Source organism: Numenius arquata, chromosome 1 (genome assembly GCF_964106895.1).
Source record: "Numenius arquata chromosome 1, bNumArq3.hap1.1, whole genome shotgun sequence".
Lineage (NCBI taxonomy): Eukaryota > Metazoa > Chordata > Aves > Charadriiformes > Scolopacidae > Numenius > Numenius arquata.
Genome location: NC_133576.1, coordinates 112,817,363 through 112,839,256, shown reverse-complemented (window position 1 = coordinate 112,839,256; position 21,894 = coordinate 112,817,363). Strand labels below are relative to the sequence as shown.

The 21,894-nt window shown below is 46.7% G+C and overlaps 1 protein-coding gene across 1 annotated transcript in view; it reads right to left on the bottom strand.

The window, feature by feature from the left end:
- Window positions 1–17,258, bottom strand: part of LHFPL6 (LHFPL tetraspan subfamily member 6) — a 145,424-nt gene extending 128,166 nt beyond the window's left edge. The window contains exons 1-2 of the mRNA XM_074156273.1: window positions 17,043–17,258; window positions 14,003–14,562 (exon numbers count right to left, since the gene is read on the bottom strand). Coding sequence (XP_074012374.1) covers window positions 14,003–14,387 — 385 coding nt within the window. The 5' untranslated portion in view covers window positions 14,388–14,562; window positions 17,043–17,258. The remainder of the gene's footprint in view (window positions 1–14,002; window positions 14,563–17,042) is intronic.
- Window positions 17,259–21,894: the final 4,636 nt, after the last annotated feature.

Here is a 21,894-nt window from a genome sequence, read left to right as displayed (position 1 = left end):
GCCAGGGGTCCATGCACTGAAACTGTGCTCTGGAAATATGTTTTCCGTTCCCAGAAGAAAGGGTGAGGCCACCTTTTCCAGCCAGATCCAAGCCCAGGCTGATTTCAGGGGCTCCATGCCGATTTGCACTGGCTGCGTACCCGGTTCGCTGTTCAGAAGTGGCACAGGGACATTTGGAGACACTGCTAGCAAGACACCTCCTCCTTTCCCAGCAAACTCAAGCCACTGTCTGAGATGTAAACTACAGTCAGCCTATCCACCAAAAAGATGTTACATATGCATATGCATAGGGCTGACGTGTCCCATCTCATGGGAAACCTCCAAGGAAGAGGGGCTTCTCCCATCAGGAGCTACAGAGCAAAGAGGTCCCTCCTGCAAAGGAGGTGGGGAGCTGCCCATAACCTCCAGCTTTCCTGAGGTGATTAAGGAAAACCTGAGGTGTTTAAGGAGGCTCAAGACTGTGCATTTGGAAATACTTTGTCTATGAAGGGACTATGGAGACCTTAGGGTAGAGGAAAGCAAGATTCTCCAGTAGTTAAACTGAAAGGATTTGAACTGATACCTTCTAAAGGGCATAAGGAAAAGTTTCATCAATCAGAAGTCTCATTCTGAAAATGATTTATGGTCTCCCAAGCCTTGCTGCCCTTGGCTTGCAGTGAGGAACAGGTCTGTCAGCCTCTTGAGTTTACCCCTGAACGCAGAGCTCACTTTTAAGAACTTTTAAGCTTCACTTTGAATTAATTTTTAATTAGGTACTTTTTAAAATTTTACTGAGAAACCATAACACATTATTTTTGGATGTTCAGTTTGGCAGACTGAAAAAGAGCCAGCATTTTGGAGTGGCTGGCACTCTGCAAACAAAGGCCTTTCAAAACCACTTACACAAAACCACTTATACTTGCACAAATCTGCCCAGCATCTGCCTTGAACATCGACTTGAGAAAATGCTGCTCTGCGCTGGGGAGGAGGTAGCAGAGATGTGAACGAGAGACGCCAGGTCCATGCTGGGGTGCCCACGTTCCCTCATCTACCAGGGACTGAGTATCGGATACTAAAAGGAAAACAACCACGTTTGCTTTCTGCATTCCTGCTCTCATACACACACACACTTTCCTAACAAACCAGCTTCCTCATCTACTTTTGAAAAGAAAACTCACGCAGACTTGCTAAGCAGCCTGGGTTACAGAAGGCTTGTCTCACAACCTTGGGTTGTCAGTCCAGCAGCAGTCCACTAACTCTGCTTTTAAAATAAAGCTGCAATTAGCCTGAAGGAAATAAAATTTGCCTCTTACAGCAAGCTTTTTAATAGCACTTTTGACAGACTTCAGTGATACCGCCGGAGAAGGAAGGGAATCAGCTCCTTTTTGTTATCATCACACATGAAAAACACTTGCAAGCTGACCTGGCTTCCCATATATTAGTTTTCTACACAGATTTGCAGTGGTGTCTGAATTGTCTTCCCCCACCTGCTCTGCCAAATTATTATGGTACAAGCACTCCGCAAAAAAAGCACAATTGCTTGAAATTACACTAGAGTCAAATGTTGATAAAAAGGTGTCACAGAGGGAATGAAAACTAACTGCTGTGAAATTTAATGAAACCCACTGTGTGCCAAGGGCACAGGCAGCCAAATTGAATTTAAAAAGGTGCCAAGCAGGGAAGCTTGTAATCAGACTAGCCACTATGTTAGATGAGATAAGCAGAATGACTTTTCTCTATCACAAGATCAAAATAGACTGCAATTCTTATGCATGAGATGAAAAGTTACAGTATTTATCCTCCCAGCTTCCTGTGTTCTTAGCATCGGATCTCTGGCTTAGTGGCCTGAAATGGAATTTGCCATCTACAGCATAAGGCTTGTCCCAGCCCTCACAGGTCACCAAGCTCTTTCCTGACACAGTTTTTATTGCAAATTGTTATGGAAAAGAGGAACAAGCTAAACAGAGTTGTGAATGGCTCAGCATAAACTGTCTTCAGCCCTGGTTTCCGCTTTCACAGCCTGGGGGATGAATTGAAGTCAATGGAGGAGAATAGGAAATAGAAGATAACGCTAACGTGGGAGAAGAAGGAAGCAACACACTCAGCTCAACGGATAGCTCAGTGCTCACAAGGAGAACAGTTTCCAAAGCATCATTCCACTGAAGGCTGTTAAGAAATCATTTTACTCCTTAATTATTATAACAGTGTTATTTTGAAACAGTGTTAAAAAAAGCCTGAAGTTGCAGACAGAACTGTGCTTACATTCATTTACAAGAGCAGTCGCTCAAACTCTGGTACCACTTGGGACAATAAAGCTGTGCAGCCCATCTTCTCTGCTGGAAATAGCTTGGGCTTCATTCATTATTTCAGTGGCTTGGGGAGTTATCAGCCATTTGGAAGACAGATGGGAAGGGCACATCGGTATTTGCCTTGGCCCCAGGCCACACAGAGAGGGTCGGGGTCTACATCTTTGCCCTGCTGAAGGGTTTCATCGTCACAACCGGCTCAAACTTGCAGCCTGGCCCGAATGGCCGGATTCTGCTCTCGCTGGTTGGCTGGTGACCCTGGAATACTTTCCTGATTAGAGAGATTTCCAGTACTGAACAAAGCTGTCCAAAGACAGCCATTGGGTTTCTCGTAAAAGGACTTCTCGTAAAAATGTCCTGACTTTTACAACAACCTCTCGATTTTGCAGAATGTGTCTGTAATGGTTTGGGGGTTTGTCTTGGCTGTAAAGAGCTTTATCCCAGTATTTAGTGCCATTTGTCATGTTTTTACTGCTGTAGCAGAAAAAAAGGACTTGAAAACTAACAGAATTCCTTGAAAGCTAAACTATGCTACAGCACAGAAGTCTTAAGTTTTGTGTTTTCCCGGCTGTAACCCATACAACATCTGAAAGACCCTCTGCGAGTCAGCAGCAACAGAGGATACGCATGTCTGCAGGTATGGCAAACGGAGCTTTACAAAGGGGTGAAGCTCCTTTCCCCTTGCAGTCCCCTCCAGTCCCACTCTGCCTGCTTCCTTCCCCACGCAGCACCCTGTTCTCCTTGGCTGGCTTTGCCTACGGTAACCCTGACCTCTGACTGCTCCCACCTCTCCTCCTATGTTTCTGAGGATGCAGGTGAAATAAAAGAGCTTAGAGGAAACTCTATCTGTGAAAGTAATACGCTTGTACTTTGTTACTAAGCCAAAATTTAGAGGTCTCCTTTTATTCACTCCTCTACAAACCACACAAGAAATTAGTAAGCATCAGTACTTAATCATATTAAAAATGCAGTAAAGTTAAAGCACCCCCAATTTCCCCGTCTCACTTTGTTTCAGTTAAGACTTCTTTGGAGAAGCAACAGTCTCTGTCTCTCTTCCCCCATCAATTTTCAGGATGGATTTCTAGAATTTCCTACACTATAAGAACAACAACCATAACAGAAGCAACACCATACATTTGAGGATGTTTGTATAATCTTGTCAGGCAGATCTACTAATCCACAAATGACATTTAAAGCCCATAGTCATGCAGCAGCACCCGAGCTGAGTCAAAGCAAAGTCTGAAACAAAGTACAAAGAAATTTCCTCTCACAGATATACTCACAAAGATCCCTCAACTTCACGCTGCTCCAGTTGCTATAGATTCCCAAAACTAAGCACTTCTTAGTATGTCCTGGTAACCCTTCCCAGTAACTGGCATTCAGCTGTAGTGTGACTGACCTGAATCGCTTGTGATGCTCTGAATATCAAGTTCATTTTGATTCAAAAAAAAAAAAAAAAGGGATTCATAAATGGGCTTTCAGTTAGCTGCAGACTCAGACAAAAGCCTGAACTTGTGAAGAAGTCAGGCAGCACACTCCTCAGAAGCCGTAAGGCTATTTCTGAGACTCCACTATGTTAGCAGGTTTCATACCCTCTCACAGGGAGCTGTATTTCAGAAGCAGCTTTTGTTATTCCAGATTGATCATTCATGGCTTTATCTCAAATCCTTTCTTCTCAATGCAAGGGACAAACTCCATATCCCTTCGCATTTATTAGAAAACCATTCTTCTCAAATCAACAATACCGCTTTATATTACAAAGGCATCTTTATTGGGAGACAATGCAAGACAAGCGAACTGTCAGATTGCAAAGGAAAGGGTCAAATCTTTACATTACTACAGAAATGATACGGTGTTTATCAGAACTCTGCATTTTTTGCTTCATTCTCTCTGGAGCCTTTTGGATCATGTTACAAGATAAAAGTAACAATGATTTATAATAGGTGACTGTCTAGGCTTTCTTTCATTAACATTTTCTTTACATTCCCACAAAATATTGCCAAGCTTACTTAAAAGTCTGTTAGCCCAGTAAAGAATTTTATCTGCAAATCAACTAAAAATAGTCAGTGCTCATGAAAGACTGGGGTTTATCAGACTTATGCAGGAAGAGGTGGACTCGGCTCGTGGTACAGCAATCCTCTCAAGAAAGAGTTTTGTTCTACAGCATTAGTTCTGCTGCAATTAATATTCCATACCTGGGGAATCAGGTAGGATCTGGCATCCCATGAAGGTCTCTGCAGTGCTACATAGCAGCAACCTCCTCCAAATCCCAGTAGCCTCAATGAGTAGCAACAGCGCTGAGCTCCAGATCCTGCACTCCTCTGGGTCCCATGGAGGAATATTGTTGTTGATTTCAGCAGGTCAGGCTCTAAGGAAAAACCAGTCTGGAGGGAAAAAAAAACTACTCCTCTGTTCTCAGATGTACCTGTGACATCTTGGGACTGACAGTGGAACAAACAATGTAAATGAGATCTAATCAAGCCTAGTGAATCAGCCTTATCACCAGCATTGTCAGGGTGCATTGACCATGCCAAATTTTTCATGCCTGAGAAGATACAGGACAGTTACTAGAAGGGATCTGTCAAATTCAATATTGCCCCTCTGACCTGTGATATCTTGTGGTGGCAGAGTCTTCCTAAGAAGGAGAGGATGTCCTTCTTGGTCTTCTGTAACTTAAGGCCATCTCCACATGGTCTGAATGCCACTTAGGACCTTGCACTTGGGCAACATAAAAAGTTTAAGATGATTGCTAAAGTCAGCAAAAGTATTCCACAGAGCCAAAGGAAAACCTCAAGCAGGGACCCAGCCAACACGATGGCCACTGCAAGGCATGTGGCTGTGAGTGGAGTTTTGGTTGTACAATACATACCATGTTTCTTAATTACACCATGCTCCTTCCTAACTGCTCACTGCATGGAAACAATACATTTGGCCTCATCTTGGTTGCCCTCAAGTTCTATGCCTGACTTCATTAAAATGATGAAGGAGATGATAGACTGAAAACTGTCTTATTGTACTTTATAAAGCCAAAGTCAAAAAGCTTAGAAGGTATGTGAGCAAGGAAACGAAAAGGCAGGTTGAATATTGTGAAAAAAATCCAAGTAGAATGCCTAGTAAGCTGAGTTTCCTGAGGGAAATGAGAAAAAAACCCCAACATATTACATAGATATTTAACACCAGACTGGACAAAATCCTAGAAAATACACCATTAGGAACAATCCTGCCCTGCCCGTAGGGCATATGACATCATCCACACTGGAAAATATTGAAACATTTTGATGCCTAAATGAAGTTCCCAGTGATATTGAAATATCTCATGGAGCTCAGGAAGCAAAACAAGCCAGATCTTTCAATGCAGAAACAAAATTTCTAACTCCAACACACATTCTACTCTAATCAACACAAATGCAGAGGATCTGAAGTGAAGTAACTCTGAATTTACTTTGACTCTACACCAGCAAAATAGATTATTTGCTCCCCGCCTTATGTTTTCTGAAGTTTCATTAGGTTATGCAAGCAAAGCCTTTTGAAATGAAAAGCATCACAGAAAGTGCTGAGCATCATTGTTCCTTTCTAATAAAAGAGGGGGGAAAAAAGGAAAGAAGTCTGAACTTCATTCTACAGATAAATAAAACAGCACTCCGGGACTCCTTTAGATCAAAAATTCTGTTCTTAATGCAAAATTCTGCTTAAACCCAACACAGATGCAGTAATATTCAAAACATCACTTTTATATTCAACATCAATAAGAAAACAAAGAGAAGCAAAAAGATTCTTCCCAATATTTTAGCAACATCTTTTATTTTTTTTAATACATCAGCATTTCCATTTTAAATGTGCTTCCAAAGCACTTAAAATTTAACTTGCAGAATTTGCTCCAGGCTGAAACTCTGCATGGCATTTTTCCATCCTTTATTTAGCCAAAATTTATATGAGGAGTAAATATAATTGGAAAAAAAAACCCAAAACTGAACCTGTGCTTCGAAGCATAATTCAGTATAAACAAGCTAACTCACTAGGGTAGCTCTTCAAGAAGAAAGTCAGCCTCGGAACCACACCCATTTTAGGCTAATGTCACCATCATATAATCTTACTTCTAGCACAGAAATAGTGATGTCATTTGTACTAAGTGTCACTGACTTCAAAGGACACACAAAAATGTGCAGCCCATAAGGGCGTTGCTGCTTTTTTAGTAAGATTTTGAAAGACTGAGTCAAGATACCTGAAGTGGCTGGGGACAGAAAGAAAGAAACCAAAGACAGCTAAGTATGAAGGGTACTCTCTGCATCATTTGTCTTCTTCAAGTTGCATCTCCACTATTCCAACAGCACTACAACTCCCTGCTTGCTCTGCGTGACCTTGCTGGCAGGGATGGTCTCCTCAGAGCTTCTGATTCGGCACTTTAAGACCAGTAACATTTATTACTGATTCCTCCTCACTAACCTGCTTCATTAAAATGGTTGGTGTTAGCTTAAATGGCAAATCTTTGCTAACTCAGGCCTCCTTCAGCGGGACTCCTTAGAGAACCGTTGCACAAAAAGCTGTGCTGTTAGATCTGTCATGGCAGCTGCCTTTAGTAGAGCTCCAGCAGGAACTCCTGCAAGCAAGGTGAAGGCATCCATGGAAAACAGGAGTCTCTCTTAAGAATATACAGAATCTAATTCTGCACCTTTTTTTTTTACATATTTCAGGTTAAGTACCTGCTATCTTTGATTCCCCTCCAGTCAGACTTGGTGGCCCATGCATAGAGGAAAGATTCAAGCAATACAGGCTACATCTGATTAAGAGAGTAGAAACCTAAGTAATATCATTTATAAACTGAGCGCGACAGAGGACATATATTGCATTGGTTCGGCTTCAGTCCTGAATTTGTTTTGTATTTTAACTACTGTCTGAATACAGCAGAGAGAGAGCTGGCTAATCTTCAATAAAACATATGCTACAAAATCTGTTGAGATAACATCACTGCCTAAATTTCCTTGTTCTGAACGTCTTCCCAAACAATAACACTTCCCTGCCTTACTCATCTGGACTCCAAACTCAAATCCAAGAATTTGACTCTGTGCTGTACGACAGTATGTGAAGGTGCCTTGTAGCGCTGGGAAGCAGATACTGGACACAAGCACTAGCATCACAGGATGCAGTTTAGTAAGGCAAAGTCAAGCCGAAAAGGGACGAAGCAGCAAAACTATACACTGCACTTAATCTTTTGGTGGATGCCTACAGAAAAGTGGAGAGATAACCAGTGTGAAATATAGCAGCTATGAGAAGCTTCTACACATTGTTCCAGTACAGAAATCACAATAAAGCACAGCTTAGATGAATTAAAAACAACCTGACTGTTGGATCTTAAAAACAACACACACAAAAAAAAATGATCCTCAAGAAAACGTAACTTTGCAATGATATATTCTTGGTGCATGCATTTTTAATATTTGCATTAATGATCTGGAAGAAAAGCAGCCAGGGTAATTAACCACTGGAACAACTTATGAAGACCCTGCTTTTCTCAAAGTTAATTAAATTCAGACTAGAAGTTTTTTTTCTCAGAGATAAACTCTTGTTCAAACCAAAATTATATGAAGGCTGTCCTAAGACCCATGCGACAGCAGACCTCAGACTAAATAGTCACAGTGTTCTCTGCTGACCTTATTACTGCCGAATCTACGAGCCTGTGACATGACATGCAATCACTCACTAGTAACATTTAACTGTGCCATGTTCCTTGTTTGCTCTTCTTCTGTTACCTCCTGGTGAGGCATCTGTTCCTTTCATATGCCCCTCTTGTAGTGTCTTTATATGTGCATGTATACACTGGATTAATACCTAGCCTGCAGCTTGTCTTTGTCTATGATGAGGATTGCCCTGTCACATGTCTACATGAGCACAGCAAAGTCACTGAAGCTTTGCATCTGACAAGAGGAAAGAGAGAGAAAGATGTGGCAAAACAGCCCTGAGCAGCTTACTTGCAGGTGAAGAAGAGGGCTTGGTGTTGGACAGAAGCAGACACCCCTCCCTAGCCTCTCCCCAAAAGTTAGCCTTTTGAAAAACACTTTTAGATTAAAGAGGATGTAAGATCTAAAACACCATTTTTGCATGTTTTTATACCTGGATTTTTTCAGGTACCAATTTCAGGAGGAGCCGGGAAGAATATGTGTAGATGGGGGAAATGGATGACATAGGCTCGGGAGGGCTGCGGAGTCTGGGGTAACCATTTCCTTCCTGGAAGTCTTGACCATCTCAGATCTTCCCTGTCCCCAGCAAGGCTCTTCTGAGTTACATTTTTTCCCAACAGGCAGAAAATGATCCTGACCTTAGTCTTCCAGGCAGAAAGCAGAGAGTATCACTTCAGCTGTCAGACAAAATAACAGTTTCTGGTCACTGCCTGCAGTTATTTTCCTCCAGCTCCACACAAAGCTTTCCCAAGAGTTTCTAGTCCCTATAGTCAACTGGAACTACCCCTAATGACTTTCTCTTAGCCATTATCAGAACCAAGACTGCCTTCATTCTCATCGACCCGTGGGTTGCCTTTGCCAACCATGTTTCTTGGTTCAATGACTACATCTCTTCCAGGAGCTCCTCTTACTCTTTAAATGTTTCCTCAAGCATTTTATTTGAAGGACAGCTTCTCTACATGGTCCCACAGCGCTATATGACTTCAGACCTCTTCCCTTCTCTGTCACCTACACTTTAGACCTTGATTGTCTAATCTGAAAAAGTCTGATTCAGCCATTAATATGCTAACGACTTGCAGATCTCCTTTGGATCTCTCTCTATTTTGGATCTTCAACCCAAAATCTCAAAGGCTTTCTCTAAGAGTTCCTCACGGAAAAAAGAGACATCACTCCACACTCAATGTTCTCCTTATCTTGACAGAGCAATCCTCATTCTTCTGCCCTCTGCACCCAGCAAACAGTTGTCATGAGCAGCCTATGGGAGATGGAAACTATTATGGCCACTACTGGCATGGGACACATAGCAACGGATTTTGCAGCAATTTTGTGTGGTGCTGAGATCTTTTTCCAGAAGGCAGGTTTTTTTTTTTTCTGAGACAAAATCAGAAGTTGTTAGGATCTGTGTCCCCCTTTTCTCAAATAATTAAATGCTCCTTTCATCACTCCAGATTTTCTAACCAGCAATTCAAGGACCATAGTTTCAGGAGTTTTAGCACTCCCATGAGACACAAGGGAAACAAGATAGAGAAATAAAGAGAGAAAGAGAAGGCACTGCTGAAAATTTTGCTCCTTTACTGAAGGGAGCAGCAAAACTTGTGCATTTATTGAGTACAATCAATGCGTGATCGGGACTAAAGATGACAGTATGAACCACATAGCTACTCTGTAATCATGGAGAGAGATGGCTTCTCGCATGTCACTCCAAATCAGGGCCAAAATGTCAAGTCCAGAGAAGTGTCTAAGTCAGCGAGCTGTTTCATGCTCTGTTCCTTTGGATTCATACCCCTCTGATCCTGGCTCAGCTGTTCTACGCAGCCAAAGGGAGCTGTGTGTTAGTGCGGATTTCATCTCTAATTCCTGCACGCTGACCATTTTAATGAAAAGCTTCACCTTGCCAGCATAACGCTCTTTAAATTGACCATCCTTGCAATACTTGTGTCTTTTGATCCACTGCCTCTCATAAAACTGGCTAACCTTTAAGTTCATTATGTTCTTAAAATTATTGCTATGTTCTTAAAATCATTGCTCTGCATTCAGAGAGTGAAACTATTCACCAAATCAGTATGTCATATCTGAGCTACCTACCTGCAAATTTCTAATCTCCCCGTTTAAGTGGAATTGACTTGCCACGGCACAATGAAAAGAAGATCAATAATTACAGACTCCAATTTGCCATAGATTTGTTAAACTTCACTTCCTGCTGTCATGCCCTCAATAGTTATGGTCAAAGATACTTCCTTGCAATCTGTTCTAGCTACATTATATATGCCTCCATCTTCCAAACATTCAAAGGAAACCAGCTGGAAACACTGCACTTACTTACTGTTATCAGTGAAGACTGTATCTATCTACATAACTGTGCCCTCAAGAGGTTACAGACAGCAAAACTTTCACCTCAGTTGACAGTTCTTTGAAGCAATCCAACAGAAATGACCATGAAGCATGTTCCGAGACACCACAGTGGCAATTTGCTGGCCGTGGACTGCAGACCAACAGAAATGGCTGGCCTTGGAGTGTTGGCTACTTCTTCTCACCCACCACCAAATCACCGTAGAAAAAAAAGGCTAAAAATAGCACTGTTTTTCATGTAAGCAATTGCTGAAATGGCTGCAGAGTGGCCACACATGGGAAAGGAAGTGGTTCCTATAATTGCAAATGGGAGGAAAAGTCTATGACGCAATCATCCTACTAGGAACAGAAACTCAGCGTCTATCATCCCAGAGTCATCTTAAAATACACGTATGCTCTGTAGCCAGGATCATCTGGAACAGCAAATACAGACTAAGTACCTAAGATCAATCAATATCTGAGGAGCCCTTCTGACTCTGCGTGGATCTGCAGTTTCTTGCAGGTTCTGTCATTCAATTTTTATGAGAAGAGCAGATTTATGGTATAAGCACTCATGAATAATTCACTCCTGTGCATTGCCACATCCAACTTGGGGAAATCCCGGCTGCAAAACCTTGGCACCGTTCAGTTAGTGCAAGCTGCACCACTTTTATACAGGTGTTATTTCACCGACCTACTTGGAGTTAGTCCTCCTTCACACTGCTAGAAGAAGAGGATCAGGCTGTTTGCTCACCACCTCTGATAAGCAAACCTCTCTGCCACCTCTGCCACAGCAGTAAAAATGCTTCCAGTATTGGAGTAAGTTAGTTTTAGCAACCTTAGTGCTTTGGCTCACCACAGCTTCAGAGGCCTGTACTTCTCACCCACTCTTGGGCCTCCCATAATACACCGTTGTCAATTGGCTTAGTTCCTCATCAAGTCCATGTTTTTAAATCATGTTGAGAAAAATTATTTGGATCCTAGACTAACAGAACAGCACTAAAGCCGTAAACTAGCTACACTGAGCGTGTCTTCATGCTGGTTTCTAACTTCAAGAGAAATACAGTTTAATCCAACACTCATCCTCCACCACTGGAGCAGGAGCCACAGCGGGGTGTTGGTGCAGGTGACTCAGAGCAAAAGAAATAGAAAATGAAACCACCTAGACACTTACTTGCTGTAACACCAAGGATTAATTAATAACATCACTCAGTGGGCTGCTTATTTCCCCAGCCTTTTTTATTTCATGTAAAGATGGGGTGGGGGGTGGGTTATCTTTTCCCCAATTGAAAAAAAATACTTGTGAGCCTTTTATTTGGTTAGATCTCCAAGTGGCAGCCAATTAAAATGACAATCACTGTACTGCTGTTGAGCCATATTCAAAGCACACATCGTGGCATATAACTAAACCTACAACTGTAGTACAAGGAACAAAGAGCTGGCATTCCCAGTCAGTAAATAAAGTGAGCAGCTCGTGGCTATCTTGACATAAAACAACCTAATAATTACAGTGCCTAAGTTAGACATCTGATTAAATGTAGTCATGTCATTTAAACAATGAAGCTGTACTGATTTATAGCAGCCAAGGATCTTATTAAGGATGTAAGGATCTGATTTTTACCCTAAAATGTCCCCTCACTTCATCCAAATTATTGGCTTTCACCATGTGGCCTCTCCCCCGTGTCCCCACAGTTGGGTTTCAAGCAGGTTAGGAAATGATGGGTTCTCACTTAGTTCATTTCTTACACACTTCCAGCAGTGCTGAGTGAAATGAGACACAACCATAAAAGCCAGTAGAGGGAAAATTAGACATGCTGTGCAACTAATTTCTGAACTGTAAGCAAAGTCGTTGGCAATTTTCATTTCATATCACAAGTTCACATTTCTTTGAATTGTCACCTACCGAGGGCAAGCACCTCAAGTCCTTCCAGGCGGGATGGGATGCTGCCTGGTCAGCTGGGACAAGCTCCAGGGGTGGTCATGGTGTGGTCAAAAGGGACCTCTCATCTCCTTGCACAGGAGCCACCATCCCACCTTGGAGAAGGGTGCACACCTTCATCCCACACCAGTGTCATGGGGGAGCGGGGTTCCTCCCATGTCCCCCAGCTGGCTACCCACTGCTGGGGCTGCCACATTTTCTGGGGTGGCTGTAAGGAGACAGAGGCATGGCTGCCTCCACTGCGCCAGGAGCGCAGCTGCAAGAAAGGGGCCAAACGCAAATTAAAACCAGACAAGTCACGCCAGCCGTCGGAAAAGAGGGGGGTGGCTAAAGCAGAAGCCTGTGATGGCTCTAAGTGAAAATAGCCAGACCGGGCGGGCTCGCCGAGTGTCACCGAACCAAAAATCCCCTCCACCCCCTGTCTGCCCGGCTGGAATTGTATAATGGAGCAGGCTTCAAGAAGCCGCAGTTCCCAGCAGAGTTAACTCTCCAGCAGCTGCTGCACTTTCAAATTGTCAGCCAGATTAAACACAGGAATGCCTGTGGGTCGCAAAACTGAGGGAAGGGTGAAGTGACGGGGGTCAGCTTGCTCTAAAATTCTGAAACTACTCAAAAAGTTGGAGGCAGGGCTCCCTGTGGCCAGGAGACAGCTATGTCGGCATCGCCTGGCTGGAGGCTTGGCACAGGGCCCTCTCCTTGCCTTGGTTGTCCACCCTGAGCTGGACGATAGCGGAGTTTTTGTCTTGTGCTTCCTCAGGGCTGCAGACTCGGGATGTATCCGGACGGCCCTTGCAGGGCAAGTTTCTGTTTGGAGGGGAGAGAGGTGGGGGTCCCACTGCAGCCTGCTCCTCCGGGGCACGAGTCGGGGTGCCTGGCTGGGACCGGATGACACAGGGCACCAGAAACGCTGGTGCCTGCACCCCTGCGGCACCGAAAGCTCGGGGAAACACATCCCCTTACAGGGTGGAGCACTTGCAGCAGGCGAAAGTGAGTGCCACTGAGCCGCATGTCACCGATGACAAGAGAGTGATGATTTACTGGGAAAACTGCCCTATAAAAAACACGCTTGAGGATCCTGTTTAGTGTCTCATACCCTTCAAATACTCCACAGTTACAAATACTCCACACAATTACAAGCTAAAAAAAGGAGGGTAGGTAATTCTCCCACACACTGTCTAGCCCATGGACTCAACAAGCCTGCGGCACCCTCAGCGGGCAGCGTGGGTCAGACAGCTCCTCCTGGGAGATGGTGGGTCACCTCCAGCAGGGATAAACAATCTCCACTTCAAACCTGGGCCACGGACTTGTTGCCAGATCCAGGCAGCTGCAGAGAGCAGAGGTGGAGGGAGTTGTGCCAGTGATGGGGGTAGGAAAGAGAAAGAAGAGAGCTTGTTCCCACATAACACAGCCTCTCCTCTGCAAAACCACAATCTCCATGGGGCTCTGCAGCCCCCATGCTTCTCCAGCTGAGCTCTGCGGGAAACTACATCCCACGAAACCACTAGGAAGATGCTGGCTCACAGAAGTCGACTTGCCATGCAACTCTCAAAGGTTGCACAATGACCAGGCAGGGACTTCAGCAAAAGACAGTGACCACAGGAGGCTGTGTCTTTGGGCCACACTCAGGGTCCAGACAACCAGCTCAACCATCCAGGGAGCCAAGAGGTCTCCTTCTCTAGCAGAAAGTTTGACTCCCCCCCTCCTCATCCCAAAGGCCCAGGGGAGTCTCCACATGTGTAAACCTTCAGCCAACCCCTCCCCACACAAGCACTTACCCCCCAGGAACTGGATGCCTCCTGCCACCCTGCCCACGGTCCTGGAGATGAGCTCAGACACGCAGCAGCCCATGAGCGCTGTCAGGGCCACCAAGAGGAGCAGCCCGCAGCCCAGGCCCGTCACCACCGTGCAGATCCTCCACTCGGCGCTTGGGATGGCCTGGAAGGAGGCGTAGCGGCCACACTGCTCCACCATCACGGTTGTCTGGCGGGTCTCATCCCGCACCGGGTAGGAACATCTCCGGAAAGTGCCGAAGGAAACCGACTTCTCCAGCTGAGACCCCAAGAGCCAGTAGGGCATGAAGAAGCCCACACAGGAGGCAGCGGCGCAGAGGAAGGAGATGAAGGCCCAGACAATGCCAGCGCAAGTGAGGCTGGAGGCCATCTTTGTATCTGCTCCAAGACCCCTCGCAATGGGCAGATAGAAAAGCAGCCACGTATTTTAGAGGAGGCTTGTGGATAATCCGGAGTCTCTCAGCCTTGACAAATCCTCGCACTGGGAGAAGCTTGGATCCTAACAGCCAGGGGGATGTTTCCTCCCATCATGAAGACAAAGGTCCCTAATTAAACAACATCACACAAGAAAAACAAAGGAGAAAAAGAAAAGTTCAGTAATATTGATGCTAGAAAAAGAAATGTTTATCTGCCAGAGTGTTTTTCCTTCCTACAGGACTTTTAATTAAGACGTCTCACTTTTCTGTCCCATCCTTGCAAGCAGCTGCTAGAATTGCTGTCAGAGATATTGGCTGCCAGGGATGGTGGGACAGTGGTGGGAGGCAGCCCAGCCAGCACAGGCTGCCTGTGCGCATCCAGGAATGCTCTGCAGCCACCTTCAGGGGTTCCCCATGTACTTGCCTACTCACTTTTCTCCACTGTATGTCTTGATCTTTCCCATACTGATAGAGAAAAAAAGGTGGGGTCTCGTTTATTCTTAGCGAGATGAGCCTTCCTCCTGTGACGCCTGAGGAATGCACTTCACATTACACACGGCCCCGCAGCTTCACTGCAAAACCGTTCCCAGTGCCTAAGGCTTTTCAAGATCAGACCCCTGTGGCAGAGGCAACCTCATTAACACACCCCCAAAGAGAAGTTTCACAAGGTGTGATCATTTCCAGCATTCCCTTAAGTTGTTGGCATCCCCGTGCAAAAGGGGCCCTTTATCACTTGATGTCCAGAAGTGCCAGGAACCCCAAGTCCAGGCGGTGTCTTGGTAGGTGAAGACATTGCCACATCTTTTGAATTCACTCCCATGCAACTCCAAGCAGCATATGATTAAAACACAGGTGCCTCTCTTGCACTCAGCCCAGCTCCTTCTCTTCTCTGCCTCTTCCCAGCTCAAACCCGGGAGCCTTAACCCCTACGCATCCTTCTCAGGCAACTCCCAGCCTCGAAGCTCAGTATCAGTGTGACCAAGTGCTTTTGACTGTCACAGAAACCTACACCAGAGGTTGGGGGTATTTCTTGATAAATCCACACTGGATCATTACTCCAACCGCATTTGTAAATTTATGATCATTTCTCACTGTTACTACCAAATTAATTCTGATAGCTATTTACAGGGCTTTTTTTTTAAGCATGATTAGATGCCAATCAGTGAATTCAATTCATGTACAGGCAATAAAACCAATACTACTTCTGTACAAAGAAGGGAATGTAGAGAAAGAGTCTCCAAGTGAAATTAAACATGTGCACCACACAAAAGTTTTGTTTACTTTTAAAACACTAAGAAAAAGAAGTCTCTTCTATAATGTTAAAACAGGCCTATGCTGCTGCTCAAGAAGTATGCAGCTCGTAGCCTAGCCACAGAAATGCCTTTCAACCTGCAAAACACCAAACTCCTGGGGATAAAAACTTGGGAGAGGGGCACGGGGTGCCTCCATCCCTCCAGAGGCATCTTCTGGAGAAGAATCTGTCTATGTCTTGGCGTGGCACCAAGCGTTTAAGGCAAAGTGGGTCACGGCACTTAGGGAAGATCATTCCCTGAATCGGGGGAGGAGGTACGACTGGAAATAGGGGACAACATGGAGGCTGCCAGGGGCAGGACCCTGCAAACCCGCCGGCTCCGGCGGGGCAGCGGCTTTGCCTCCCCGGGGGCTGCCAGCCCACAAGCCGGGGCGCTCTCCGGGGAGGCGGACTCGCCCCTCCGGCCCCGAAACCCCGCTCCCCCGCCTCAGGGCGGGTAGGAGGGGGCGGCAGAGAGATCCGGCTCCCCCCGAGGGAAGGCGGCGGCCGGGAACCAAAACTCGCCGGGGTGATGCGAGGGGAAGGCTGCGGGGCGAGCGGGCGCCGCGCCCGCGGGGCCGGGAGGGCGCGAAGGGGACCGGGGAGGGGCGGGCTGGGGTGCAGGGGGTCCCGGAGGGACAGGGGATGCGAGAAGGGAAGGGGTTGGGAGAACAGGGGGTCGAGTAGAAGCAGGCTAGGAGGGGAAGGGGCTCCGGGAGAGAAAGGGAGATGCGGGCCGGGGAGGGATGGAAAGGCAGAGGGGCCGGGAGGGCAGAGGATCCGGGGGCCAGGAGGACGGAGAGCCGGGAGAACACAGGGGGGCCGGGAAGGGAAAGCGGTCCGGGGTGGCAGGGAGATCCGGGAAGGACGGGGGCCCGGGAGGGGAAGGATGCGGGAAAGCAAGGGGATAGGAGGGCAAGGGAACCGGGAGAGGAAGGGAGTCTGGAGGGTCCGGTGGAACGGGCAAGGGATGCTGCCGGGCAGGGTGTCGGGACGGGGAAGGGGATCCGGGAGGGGAGGAGGGTGCGGGGGGGCAGGGTATGTGGCCGGGCAAAGTGGGTAAGGGTTCGGGAGGGGAAAGAGGTTCTGAGGGCTCCGGAGATCCGGAGTCGTGTAGGGGATGCAGCGTACAGGGAGTGCGGGAGGTCAGGGGTCCAGGAGAAGAAGGGAATGTAGGGGGTCTGGGAGGAGCAGGGGATGCAGCAGCGCAGGGAGTGCGGGAGGGCCGGGGTCCGGGAGGAGCAGGAGGGGCGAGGAGGGGCCCGGGGGTGCCGGGATGGGGCCAGGCAGGGTGCCGGGGAGGCGAAGGACTACTTACTGACACGCCGGGCGCAGGGGCTGCCCGCCGCGGCTGCCGGGAGCACATGGGCGCGGAGCCGGGGAGCGGGGACGGCGGGTGGCGGCCGCCCCAAGCGACTCTCCCCGCGGTCCCGGCGAGGAGGCGACGCGGGAGCTCCGAGGCGGGCGGGACCGGGACCGGGACCCTCCCCAGCCCAGCCCGTCCTTCCCTCCCTCCTTCCCTCCCTTCCTCCTCACGTTCCTCTCTCCCCCCGTTTGATTCCTCGGGAGGCAATGCACTCCGCCGCCTCTCCTCCCCCTTCCCCCGCCGCCGCCTCCCCGGGCGGGACCCGCCGCGGACGGCGCAGTTGCGGGGCCGCGGACGGGGCCGGGGGCGAGGGGCCGGGCGGCGGCGGGGGGAGCGGTGGACGGGGGAACGGGGACGCCTCCCCGAGCTTTCCCGGGGAGGTCTCGGCTCCGAGGGGTTGGAGCCGGGGGTGGGTTGCAGCTCCCCGAGCCCTCCCGGGGCTGGAGCTGTGGGTGTCGACTCCCCGAGCCCACCAGGGGCTGGGCCGGTGGGTCTGGGTTCCCGGGGACCGGAGCGGTGGTTCCCGGCGCCCCAAGCCCACCCCGGGGGCCGGGTCGGTCCGGGGGCGGCGGGGAGCGCTGCGGCGGCGCCGCCGGGCTCCGCCTGCCGCGGTTCCGCGGCTGCCTGCCGGGTGCGTGGGGCGGTGGAGCCGGGGACGGAGGGGAGGAAAGGGCAAGAGAGGAGAGGAGGAAAAAGCCGGCGGGGAATGAATGTTAGAGGGAAAGGGAGGGGGGGGAGACTACAGTCCTTACATGGGAAAATATGGGCTAATCTGCTGATGGTGTGCGTGTGATAAGAAGTGTGTGTGTGTGTGTGTGCGTGTCTGCATGAGAGCTGCTGATCCAGCATTTTGATCGCAACAGTTCGGGAGCTGGTCTACAACGAGAGAAAATGTGACCGGAGTACCAAGCAGCTCATCCCGGCTGGGTTAGGTCAAGCGGAGAGCCGGGAGCTCCGGTGCTTTCGCAGAGTGTCTTAAGTGGGAAAGTTTTGGGGAGGGTTGCCTTCTGGGAGCGAGGAGGGATGGTGCACACAGAGCCTCTGGGGGAAAGAGAGATTTCCTATTCTGCTTCTTCCTCTCCGCCCTGCAGCTTGGATAAATTCCTTCAGACAGAAGACAATTTTATGCCAGGTTTAAATTATGTCAGCACCAGACATGCAAAATCTCTTTGCTAATGTTTCTTTTACAGTCCTGGAACATGGCATGTGATTTAAGTACTGATCATTAATATTATTAATGCTCAATGGAAGTGAAGTTTATTGCACTCAGTCTGTGTTTACACTATTTAATAGTAACAACAATCATGTTCAGAATTAAATTACACAGCCACTTTATTGGATTTTTTTTTTTAAATAAGACTTTCCATTTTTCTCCCATAATGCAAAGTCTGCACACTACTGAAAATGCGTATTTTCTCAAGGGATAAAAAATGGATTGGAAAGTATCTAGCAAGATCGAGTTTTCCATCCTAACATTTCAAGCATATTCTTTGAGGAAAAGTGCTTCAAATCAAAGAAGTAGGTTAAATATAGGCTGAGTGTTAGAACGTATGCAATAATGTGCTTCCCAAGGAAGACTATGAAGGCATATACCCAAACAGCCATGCCCCCCTGGCTACCTCTAGGCTACATCCACCCAGTATATACCTATTTTAGCAAGTGACGTGGATAAGTTCAGTTGTTGCTGAGGTCCTGAACGATGTTCACGTGTTTCCATAGGTTTTTCTTCAGGTGCACTCCAGCCTGGATCTATGGAGCGAGGGCCTCATGAGCACTCAGAACACATCAGATGCACTTCCGGCACCTTGTCTTCTGCTTTAGTCCCATCTGCATCCACTTTGTGCCCTCGCCACTGCTGGGTAAACCAAAACGTGGTAGGTGAGGATGATCTGGATTCACTCCAAAAGCGTGCCTTTGATCCACACCAAAACATGAATGTGGATGTGCCCACAGGGGTGGCTGACCAAAAGGGAGCTGGTGTGATTTTCCCACGACTGAGAGCTGGAGCCTGCTCTGCAGCGTGCCATTCTAGCAACCTCCCCTCAAATTACCTTTTTGGCTGGTGCCAAGCCTCCCCCCAGAGAGTGCACCAGTTTTCCAGTCTCTGCTCCTGCAAGGAGCTATGCACCTCTTGACGAGTATAGACACTCTTCATTTACCGCTCTTCTGCCTTCACTTGTCTCAGGTGTTTTACCTCCTGCTGTTTATTTTTGCCAACACCTGAAATGACAGGGACACTAAGCTAAGATTGTGACATTTGAACTGTGCTCTTCATGTAAAGAAAGAGAAGAACCAGGTACTGTTATTAAATCCACAGTTGTCTAAAGACCTGGTCTGACATTCTTTCCTTAGCCAAGGGCCGCAGTTATAATGAAACTAGGATAAATGTGTCTAAATTAGGCATGTGTTGGGATTAGACATGGGTAGAAATTGCTTGGCATTAAAATGACTGTGGAAAAAACTTTCACACATGTAAACAGTTTCTCAGTTAAAACTGGCTTTGTAAAGCTAGGGAGAAGCAAACAAGTGTGCATTTATTCATGCAATTTATCTCTTCCATGGTATATGCCAAGGTCCCCGAGTCGGTGTTTGCTTTGCTAATGGCATCCCTACAGCAGTTCATTCACTTCCCTTATATGGCCTTTACGTTCACTCCCTGAGCTGCTGCCATTCTGCATTCCCTCCTGCAAACTGCACTCTGAATTCTGCATCTCTCCTGAAGCATCTTATCTTGCCAACTGTCTCTGAATGCCCCCGCAAGCTGGCTGCATGACTTAGTCACTTGTAGGAAAATAAGCTTTATTTCACAATCCATTTTCTGTCAGAGAAGGAGTTTTGTTTTGATTAGAAACAAATTAGACACATTGTGTGTTTAAGTTAACATCCAAATTCTTATTCCATTTTCTTCCTAATGTTTACAGCTCAACATGCTTCAATGTATCAACATTTGCTGCCCCTTCCAGGGAACATTGCGCTTAGTAGCATTTTTACTGGGACAGTTAACCAAAATATTTCAGTCCACATCTAACCTGACTGAAATAAAAAGGGAGTTACTACATGGTGCTTCAGGATGTGCAATCTCTCTTGTAACCACAAAAGCAGAGAGACCTCCTCAGAGCAGAGCGGTAACAAAAGTCCTGGTCCCCAGGGTCTTGTCTGTACTGAAATAGCAGCTGGTTTTAAAATTTGTTCTGGTGTTTTGAAATTTAAGAGAATTCACTTTTGAGAAAGCTTCAGAGTTGGTCTAGGGAAGCTGAGCCGCGGACTGCCCACTGCTGGAACCACTGGAAGTCAGTCTGGATCAAACACCCACGAACACACTGCCAGAAAACTACCCTAGCAGGGAGATGTGAGAATATGCTTATAGATTTTACCATTTCTCTTCTCCCTGATCCATTGACTAAGCTGCTGTTACAGCTGGGGCCCTACAGACTTGATGGAGCTAACCAGTGCAGCAGAATAAAGAGAGAAAATCCTGTCACTGTACCTAAATCAAGCCCATCTAATTGGCTTTCATGACAGCATATACTGTAAGCCAATCCACTTTCATATAAAATGCCATAGGGGAGTACATATGTTCCCGAACCCCAAGGAAAATGAAGCGGCTAGCGAAACTCCATCTTCATTCTTTGACAAGAAAAAGAAACAACACGTTTTTATCTTGCAGGCCACCATCTAGTTTTCTCTTGTGTGGTCTGCATGAGAGTGATCACGCCGACATGGTTCCGAGCATCTTACAAAACTGGATCTTCAGGTCGTGTCTGTACTCGATTTTAAATGAAAAAGAGAGGTGTAGGCACAACAATAGACTTGAGGCTATGTACTGGGAGCAACAGAAAGTCAACCCAATTATTCAAATACAGTCACTGAAAACCAAACAGACAAGTACTGTTAGGGAAGTCATCTGATAATTAATACATTTGCCTGAGAATATGTCCAATCTGCAGCAGCCAGGAAAAAAAGAATCAACTAAACAAGCAGAAAAAAGAAAACCCCAAGTCTAACACCTGCAAATTTCTCAGAGAAAGGTAAGAAAACAAATTCAAGTCACTACATTCTAATGTATCCATACGGTGTCTCTTCCAAGTCAAATGCATGCATTGCATGTTTTCTACTGTGGGTGGAACTAGATTCCCAAGATTTTAGACTGCCACATCTGAACTTGAATCCTGGCCTGAAAACGTAGCTCTAAACAAAAGAGTCTCTCTCCAGTCCCATTCCAATATTGTATTATGATTAGCATTTATTTTTATGGTGTTTCTCATGGTGGTAGATTTGACAAATCCTATTACTGACAGTTCATGAACAGAACATGTTTCTGGCGGGAGGTGTCTTTAAGGTCCCTTCCAACTCTAACCATTCTATGATTCTATGATTTCTGAAGGACGGTTGTCTTACTCGATATAATGCTGTTGTTGCTAACATCAGTCTTTTAATCTCTTAATCTCCAGATGCATAGAAATACCTACATATACAAATAACATGTCAATGAAAAATAATAAAACAAAAAAGGAAGCATCGTTTATTATTTGCCATAAAAACTCCTTATGTTGTTTCATCTTTATAAAGTTATTACTTATCATCTATTTTATAAAAGTCACCAGGTGCTCTGGGTTTTGCAAGGCTCTAAAACAGTAGCTACAGCAAATCAAGCTACCGATTATCTCTTTTGTGTCCTGTTGCTGACAAGCCTGGTGGCTGTGGGAGAGGTTTATTCTGCACCAGCCCCATGGCTGAAGGGAGGAATGCCTCCTCTGTCCTCACAAACACTGCCAAGGTGACGGAGCTCCAGGATGACAGGTAC